Source organism: Henckelia pumila, chromosome 1 (genome assembly GCF_033568475.1).
Source record: "Henckelia pumila isolate YLH828 chromosome 1, ASM3356847v2, whole genome shotgun sequence".
Lineage (NCBI taxonomy): Eukaryota > Viridiplantae > Streptophyta > Magnoliopsida > Lamiales > Gesneriaceae > Henckelia > Henckelia pumila.
In genome coordinates, this window is record NC_133120.1 from 131,361,256 (window position 1) to 131,371,026 (window position 9,771).

General features: G+C 36.3%; 1 protein-coding gene and 1 pseudogene across 1 annotated transcript; both read right to left on the bottom strand.

Moving 5' to 3' along the window:
• Window positions 1-3,608, bottom strand: part of LOC140880727 (G patch domain-containing protein TGH-like) — a 40,909-nt pseudogene extending 37,301 nt beyond the window's left edge.
• A 474-nt stretch (window positions 3,609-4,082) lies between these two features.
• On the bottom strand, window positions 4,083-5,024 carry LOC140874012 (uncharacterized). Its single transcript, XM_073277297.1, has one exon. It carries the CDS (start codon window positions 5,022-5,024, stop codon window positions 4,083-4,085), a length of 942 nt encoding a protein of 313 aa, XP_073133398.1.
• Window positions 5,025-9,771: the final 4,747 nt, after the last annotated feature.

Below are 9,771 nucleotides of genomic sequence, written 5' to 3' on the forward strand. Positions count from 1 at the left end.
GAAGTCTGTCAGAAACATCGAAGTGTATAGCGATGCTGATTGGGCTGGATCACATACTGATACGCGATCAGCGTCAGGATATTGCATATTTATTTGGGGAAACTTAGTAACTTGGAGAAGTAAGAAGCAGTCTGTAGTGGCACGTAGCAGTGCAGAAGCTGAATACAGAGCCTTAGCACAAGGCATTTGTGAGGGAATGTGACTGAAGAGACTACTCAATGAATTGAAGCTTGAAGATGGTCATCCTTTTAAAATGATGTGTGACAATCAAGCAGCCATGAGTATTGCCAAGAATCCTCTTCACCACGACCGAACGAAGCATATTGAAGTAGACCGTCACTTTATAAGTGAGAAGATTGAGAAGAAGGTCATTGATCTCAACTACATCCCCTCTCACTTACAAATCGCAGACATCCTGACTAAAGCCCTTCACCGGCCGAACTTGATGACATGAGTTCCAAGCTGGGCATGATCAACATATATGACCCAACTTGAGAGGGAGCGTTGGATATTAAATATTCTCTAGATAATTTATTGTTTAGGATAATTGTGTTTGTATTTAAAAGAGTTATCTAATAGGTTGTTGGTAGAGTATCTTGATGTGATAAGGCTCCTAGGGTATTTATAAATCTGTAACCAGCATCTATGATTCTTTACGTGAAAATAGAAAAGCTTTCGGCTCTGCGTATGCGTTTTTCATCTTTTACTTCGTTTAGATCTCCAAATACTCTCAGCTGCCAGTAAAGGCATTGAAAAATACATAAATTTTCATGTTCTCACATGTAGTAGGACCATCTTTATGCAGCCACCAAAGGTCCAAAGATTAAAAACATGCTTACTCATTATCCGAATCAGAGCAAATTTTAGATCTCCAAATACTCTCAGCTGCCAGTAAAGGCATTGAAAAATACATAAATTTTCATGTTTTTCAGGTAGTAGGACTGTAGGGGAACAATAAAAAATGAGCCATAAAAGCATACCATACTGTGAACTCTTGCTAGCATTCTTTATGGATCGACCATGCCGCCATCCCATCCTTAAGAGTAATTTGACACCTGATTGACAGGAGTAATAATCAGGCACGTGAAATCACAGCATGCAGCAAACTTAATCATTGTCAGTTAGCATAGCAAACCTATAGATTCTGTAGCTGGAATTATTAGATCATCAGGAATAGGTCCAGGAATAGTTGACGGTCTGCAATGAGTTGAACAAAAGGTCTTAACACAACATGAGACTGAAAAGTCCTATATGATTAAACTGTCAGATTACTGGAAAATCGTCTATAAGAACCAAAAGATGTGGTGTCACAAGGATTGAAATTCTTTAGCTGACAGTGCCACTCACATTCAACATGCAAGAATATAAAAATCCAATAATCAAAGTCTATACTGAATGCTGTACGACTAACTTCAGCATGAAAATCCAGAACACAAAAGAAAAGGAAAGAAAAGAAAGGAAAGGGAGAAAAGAGGTAACTGCAGTCACAAATTATGAAGCGCTGTGTCACATATGTATAACAGTCAAAATTACTTGATGCTGTCCAAAAATAGTCTGACACTCAACAAACTACAACATTAACACCATACAGAACTCAAAGTCTCTTTTTGTACTCATAAAACTCATCTTACAAGTGCAACAACTGCATCTTCAGCAGCAGAGAATAGGTTATACAAAGTAGTTGGTAGAATTGTCAATAAATGCTTCTACCTAATTGTGCAATAAGTAGACTATCAAGCCAAAGATACCTCACAGTACACTAAAAAAACTGGGCGTCAGATTAAATCAAAGGAGGAGAGGAGAAAAATGTTCAGCACAGAAGAATCTACATTCAGGATTGAAGCTTGTCATTGTCTAAACACTAGTTTATAAAGTTTTCAAGCAAGTCTTTCAAGGGGAAATGTTGTGACAAGCCACAACAACTAATAAAGACAAAAATGATTTCATGTGGGCAAAGAAACACTTAAAATAAAGATTAGAAACCTCTGTTGTTGTTCCTTCTCAGCTTGTTTACGTGCAAGCTCTGCAGCTGTGAATCCAAATGTATCAAACTGCATTGATGTCCCCAAGGAACGGCCCTCCATTTCCTGGAACAGTAAATCAGATAACATTACCCAAAATAGAAAGTATGGACAAGCAGATGACAAATCACACGGCATCCCTTCTTTTCAGATGTATATATCACAAACATTCCATTCCTTCTTCTCAATCTCGTTATAATCATCTCCTTTAGTTCCTACACTATCCATCAATTTATCTTTAAACCCTCTTTTGCTTGCATTGCTTTCCCTCTCTCAAGTTATTTATTTCTCTGTTTCTCTCTTTTCTTTCTGTTGTCTGTCCGTGAACGCTTATGGATATCATCGCATTCTTCCTTCTTAAAGTACGCTGCGAACTATTACAAAATTAAAAAAAAAAGCCCTTTATGACTTCCTAGTTCAGCTGCTGAATCATAAAAAAAACTCTACATTTAGGACAATGCAATTGAAGTAAGCAATACTAACGTAAAACATATTGCTTAAAAAAAAGTGAAAGAACAGATAGAGCGCACAGTTTTCTCATCCTCGTCAAGGAAGTTATAAATGCTCTGTTGATTGATTTCTGCCCTATTTTTCCGGATGATGTAAATGATTTTGGAGTCCATCCTGTAAGTTTGATATACAACAAAGTTTCACATTTGAATATTTGATATTGATATGAACTAGAAGGTCATCCACGAAGGAGTATCACAGAACAACACCTTCTCTGGAGCCAACGGTATTATAGTAACCAGCAGAAAAACCGCCCGTAAATGCTCCATGAAACCTTCTCCTCCCTTCTTCATCTGTAACCTGAAGATGTACCAACCAGAATTCCAATCATGAGATTATATAATTAGTAACAATAAGTTGGTCAACCTACCCCAAGACAACAGAGAGTGTGTAGATACCAACATACAAATTTACTAAGTGAATTATTAAACACTCTGAAAACTATGGGCATCAAACTTTCACCACAGACACAAATGCAATTCTAGTCGATTCATGATCATTCAATTAAAAACCATAATGATTTATTCCGAGGAGGATAGGATCCTATTGCATAATTCAAACCACTTTCTCATAATGCAACAGCAACAACACGCTCTGCGACTGTTAGGCACCAGAGACGAGCCCAAACCCAAAAAGCTAGTCTCTAAAGGAACGCATGAACCGGATTCAATTGAATGATATTCTGACAATAAAAAAAAAATAATAATTTATTCAACGCAGTCACCTCTTGTTTCCAAGGGGGCAGAGCTCTCAGCTGTCCAGATGCCTCCGCAACAGCTTTTTTTCTGCGACTGCTGATTTCTTCTTCGCGCTCAATCGGCGTCCCATAGAACACGAAATCTTCGTCATCTCCCGACATTATTATTAGTGCGTGTGTAAACTAATGAGCACTATATATATAAACCAAAGGACAATTTACTGAAATCGCGCCCAAAACTTCACTGGCGTCTAGGGTTCGGGCTTCACGATTTAAGGCTCCATTTCATCGATTCAAGCCACTATAACCCACGGGTCCATTGGTCCTCGAGGAGGACGATTTCCATTCATGTTTTCTTTTTTTTTCTTCACAAAAGGAAAAACAAAAAAAACAGCCCATGACAAGTACTTATGTTTAGGCTTCCCTTGTTATGTAAATTATTTTTTTGTTTATTTTGTTATACAATTTATTCATCTATTAATTATTTATCTTATATGAATTAAATTAATAATTATTTATCATGTATCAAATTTTGAATTACAATATTATTCTTAATAAATAATATTATTTATAATTTATTAAATATTAAAAAAATAAAATTATAATTTATCGTCTTATTTAAAGTTTAATCAATTAAATCAAACAAATTGTTTTTTTTTAACAAAAACTTGTAATTTTTATTGATGAATAAAATTGTCACTAATTACAAGTCGGTCCAGCCACAAAGGGAAATTCTCAGGCACCCAACAAAAAGGTATAGTAGAAGAAATAACAAATTTTGCCAAGGAATGAGCCACTTCATTGGTCGATCTCCTTGCATGAGAAAAACAAACATTTGTAAACTCGGAAATTAATTATCTAATCTCTAAAGCACAAGAACCAACATAACTTAGATCATTGAATGGCTCCGTGACTGCTTGTACTGCCAAAAGTGAATCAGAAAAAACGCACACGCGAGCAAGCAATTCTCCCAAGACTATAGAATCTGGTATTTTAACTGCTTTGCCAAAAGCTACTACCACATGTCCATTCTGGTTCCGAATCACACCCCCAAGTCCACATTGAGTAATCGCCTTGTTGAAACTTGCATCCACGTCAATCCTATGCCAATTTGCTGTCGGCTTCTCCCACAAAGTTGGTGACGATCTCTCTTCAATGGCACGAGGCTTCGCTAACTCGCTCATGGCTTGCCGATAATCATTCAACAGAAAAATTGTATTAGTGGGATATAGGATCGACTCTTGATTATCAATACTGTGAACGGCTTTGCATCTTGCACCCCATACAACCCATGCACGGCACACAAACTCCTCAAGTTCGCCCCTCTCCAAATGGACCACAAACACATACAAATCTCTTGAATATTCTGGCTTCCAAACCTCTTGAGACTCCCCCATACCCCCACATTCTTTCTGGAACTTCTTCACCTTAGAGCAGTAAAAAAGTGAATGGCATGTTGAATCTGCATAAGTGTGACAAAGAGGGCAGCACCATCCAAAGACGGGCACATGATGTTTTCTCAGATTCATCATAGTAGGAATGATGTTATGAAAAACTCGCCACCAGAATATCCAAATCTTTGGAGGGATAGTCAGGGACCAAATAAAATTCCACCAATTTTTCATTATCACAGAATCCGATTGGTTTGCCGGCGGATTATGCAGCCCACTACCAACTCGATACCCACTCTTCATCGAATATTGGCTTTTAGCTTTGAATTTCCAGAATCTCTTATTACTCAATCCAAAGCGTGGAATAAGGAGCTTAATTATCTCTTGAGTTATATAGCTCGGCATACATTGTTGATAGTGTTCAAATCTCATTGATAATTAATGATCCAAGAGCTCACATGTGCCCCATCTGTCACTCGAACACCGTGTTCATATAAGTTTGAGCGCAATGAAGGGAACCATTTATCCCGCATAATATTCACTCAATGTCCATCTCCAATCCTCCAATACAAGCCCTCATCCAACACATCTCTGCTCCAACACATCGATCTCCAGATATTAGATGGGTTACATCCAACCGGTGCCTGCAAAATATCTGTGTGCTTAAAGTACCGAGCTTTCAAAACTCTTGCCACCAAAGAATTTGGGTTTTGAATAATGCGCCATACTTGTTTGGTTAGTAAGACTTTATTGAAAATTTACATCTTTCTAAACCCCATACCACCATGATATTTAGGGCGACAGAGGAAATCCCAAGTTGACCAGTGAATTCTCTTTCTCTCATTCTCCATACCCCACCAGAAATTAACACTTTCTTTTTCAATGGAAACACAAGTAGCCTTAGGGATTCGAAAACACGACATCGCATAAGTGGGCATGGCTTGCAAAACATATTTGATTAATATCTCCTTCCCCCCAACGGAGAAAGATTTACTGCCCCATCCCTGAATTCGAAGTGAGACTCTCTCCACAAGGTACCCAAACTGTACTTTTTTGCTGCGGAGAGAAAAAGTAGGCAATCCCAAATACACCTCGTGCCCTTGCACCATAGGAATGGTCAATGAGGATTTAATCTGCTCCACCATAACATGCTCTGTATTCGGAGTAAATGATAATGCTGACTTCTCCAAAATTAATAAGCTGGCCCGATCCCAACTCATATATTCGTAGACACCCCTTGACACTAGCGCAATTAGCTACTGTGGCCCAAAAAAATATTAGGCTATCATCCGCAAAAACTAAATGTGCAATGACGGGCAGGACGAAGCCATGCATAACCCCTTTAAGCATACCCGAGCTGCATATGACGAAATAGAGGCCGGCAGTCCCTGGGCACAAATGGTGAAAAGATAAGGCGAGAGAGGGTCCCCCTGACAGATACCCCTACCTGGCCGAAGGCTGCCTACAAAATTTTGGTTGACTTCAAACGATTTCTAAGAGTGTTCTCTCTTTAATTCATCATCTTCTTCGATACATTGTTCGAATAAGAATGAGAGTTGTGTTCTTTAAATTTAATTTCATAGCTCCAAAATCTAATATATATATATATATATATATATATATATATATATATATATATATGTATGTATGTATGTATGTATAGAGAGAGAGAGAGAAAGAGAGAATTTTGATATGTTGTCCACCCACCGTAGCTGTACATCCAATAGTTGAGTGACACTTCAATGGTGGGCACGGTGGGTGGACAACATATTAAAATTTTGTGTGTGTGTGTGTATAAATATATAAATATGCATGTTTCATCGTGAATTTTTATTTTTACCCATCATTATTCTTTTGTGTATTAACCTCATTTCCCCCCTATATGTCGCTCATTACTGCTTTGTGACTTTAAATGTAATTCTTTTCATTTGCCGACCCTCCGTATACCTCAACAAATTTCTTTAAATGGTTCTACATGGACCCATCGCATACCTCAACAAATATCTTTAAATGGCTCTGCTTCCAACTCTATATAAGTTGCTTCGTGTTTTTTTTTCACTCGACAATATGGCACATATTTTATTCCTTCGCAATTGTAGTTGTGTGTCGGTTTTGTTACGTGCATGTTGTTATCGTGTGCAAGTCTATAGATGTGTATCTCTTTTGCTATTTCCTGCAGCAATTCACCTTCAACGGAACGATCCAGACTTCTGTGCATACGAGAACCAGTGGACTTGGGAATCATTATTGTGTTGTGACGTTGTTCCATGCCAATGTACTCTTTTTATGCCTTTGTTTGTGGTTTTGCCTATGCCATCATGTTGTGGTCTAGGTTGCTAAGGTTATGAAATGACGACATATTTCTTCCATTTGGTTGTTGTTCGAATTCTTATGTTCGTTCTTTTTTTCGTCGATCTATTTTGGTTAGATACCGTGAAAAAATATACTTACATTGCTAAACACGGAACTTGTTTCTGGAATACATTCGAACATCGATGCAAATTCTTGGACTCGGAAAAAAAATATTTGAGAATCCATCCCCAGATTGACAAACAAATTAAATTGTTGTTTGACTTGTACAAAATTATATTAGAATAAATTTAGCATTACTAATGTAGCAGTAACCCGGTGTCTTGAATGTTTTTTTAAGTAGCAAAATATTAATTTCTGACGGCTGCAAAATGTGCAAACAAAATTACAACATACACCAAAGGAGGGAGGGACTTAAAATGGAGAACTTCATCAACTTTAATATTTGGCACATGTTCGCCGAAACTGATTGATACCCGAGATGTCGGTTAACTTAGTTAAGCAATGATGTTTACCAGATTGAGTGATGACCGAGGCATTTGGTTTCCTTAGTTAGGTCATACCATTTGTTTGTGTTACAAATATCCATTCATTATCAATATCACATCGAATTTAAAAGGTGTTATGCGTGCTTATTTTTATTTGGTTAACATCCAAGTATCCATATTGTTTATTAATTAATTAATGTTACAAGTATCCATTCATTCAGCAACGCCCCTTCTTCAATATGGCTACATTTATTCTCCTCTTCATCATGTTTAATTGAAGGTATCATAATTGATATATTAATTATCTGTAATTTTGCTCATTAGCGGTTGGTCAGTTGGATTTTCTTGCGTGCACGTCTCCTTTTGTTGCATCCACATCTTCGTGACTTGTGTCTGCATTTCATTCTCATTGCTTTCTTTTTTTTCCCCGATACAATAAGTAACAATTCTCGCGCATGCCATTATCTGACTTTCAGTTTGTGCACACTGCTCAAAATTTAGCATTCAGTTGTTGCTTGTTCCTCCGTTGTGTAGTGTTTCCGTTCTCGATATATAACAATTTTAATTTGGTCATCAGTAACGCTTTATCATGCTGGGTCGATGTTAGTCTTCAATTTCATCATTAGATGTGAGGTATTCATTGCTCCTTCTATGCTTCATTCGATTTTTGTATCCATGTGTCAACTTCGATTATATGGTGTTACGGGCCTGTGTTTTTGCATGCAGCAATCTACTACTGTTGGCTCTGGCAATGCACGTGGTGATCAGGTCGTCTTTCTCTTCGTCGGTGAGCTACCTTGTATCTTTGTCATTATCAGCATATTGTTTTTTCTTTCTACGAGTCCTTTAATTATCATCATTTTGGATTTAAACTTTTTTATTATGATGTTTCTATGGGAAATTTTGTTTGATTTGTATAAATGAAGTTTTTCATTTTCTTTTTATTTTAAAGCAGACGCGCCTGCGAGTTTATCAACAAAAATGACAAAACAACATATGAGCATTTAGCGTGTTGACTCTAAAAATCATATATATTAAACAAGAAGTTGGGGGAAAAAAAATGAAATCTCACAGAGGATAGGCTATTTTCTTATAATAAAGTGAGAAATTTTTATTTTTAAAAAAATGGAAATTCTTTTTTTTAATTATATGCTACGCAAGTTTATATTCCAAAATGGTTTTTTGTAGAGATTTTACATGTATTCGTCGTGAATAAAATCTTATTATTTTCATATATGTGATCATTAGCAACATAAGAATATGATAAATCGTGTCCTTGATTTATAAAACTTGTTTCCACCTTCATTCTTATCCTTATATTTTTTGTCGATGCAGGGTTTTTCACTTTGATTTTGAGCAAAAAAAAGTCTGAGATCGAATAATTGATATTAACATAAACTTGATGGGTTGTTCTAAGTATCGATATTTTTAAATCTTTCAACATATGTGTCTCCCTGAGGTTTATCATTATTATAACACAAAATTGTAGCTTCGAAATTACTTAAGTATGCTCTAATATTTTATCAAGGTTACATTTTAACACACCAACTTTCAAATTATATATATCTCATTTGGCACATATATCAATCAGACAATTACCTCCATAGAATATGATATTCAAAAAGATAGTTCTTTATAATGTAATTTTAGATATGTTCCATGAAGTAAAACTATTTATTACAAATTAAGATAAAAAACAAACCAAAAATTAAAAATTTTATTTATAAATATATTTTTGTTTGAATCTATCTATTTTTTACCTGTCTCACAAGATATCAACTCATTTATGAAATATTTACACGAACTAAACTTTATCTCAATAACATTCATAGTTTTTTCTAAGTATGCATAAAAAATTATTGTTGTATCTAGCTTCTCATTGAACGTTTTATCGTATGTCAGGTGTTGTTTCCGATGCGTTGTTGCGGGTCGCTTGCTTACGTGGTTGTAAGTAATTGTTGCCTCTTTTTTTTTAAATGGAGTTTAACTTGGTCTTTTTTGTTTTTTTATGTTCATTGGATTCGTATTGTTATATTTCAGTCATAGAGTTGCAATTAGATCATGTTAATACACTCTCTCTAGCCCCACCAAGTGGATTTTGCGCGGCATTCAAATGTCCATATGAATCCCCTATGTTTTGCTATGACCGTGGAAAAGTTCGCCTTGTACCACCTACTGCACCAATGAATTTGATTAACCTTTTCGTTGACCCAACTTCTCCAATGGCTGTTGCATTCCGTCGAAAGATACGCATGTTTAATAGTATATTTCGTTTATATCTTTTGGCATATGGATTGACAAAAGTCTAGCTTCTCTTAATCGTGGGGTGTACACTTTCCCCACTACTGGGCAAA

What these genes read in the sequence shown, in the direction of transcription:
- LOC140874012 (XM_073277297.1), bottom strand. Translation starts at nt 5,024, where the DNA reads ATGCCGAGCTATATAACTCAAGAGATAATTAAGCTCCTTATTCCACGC.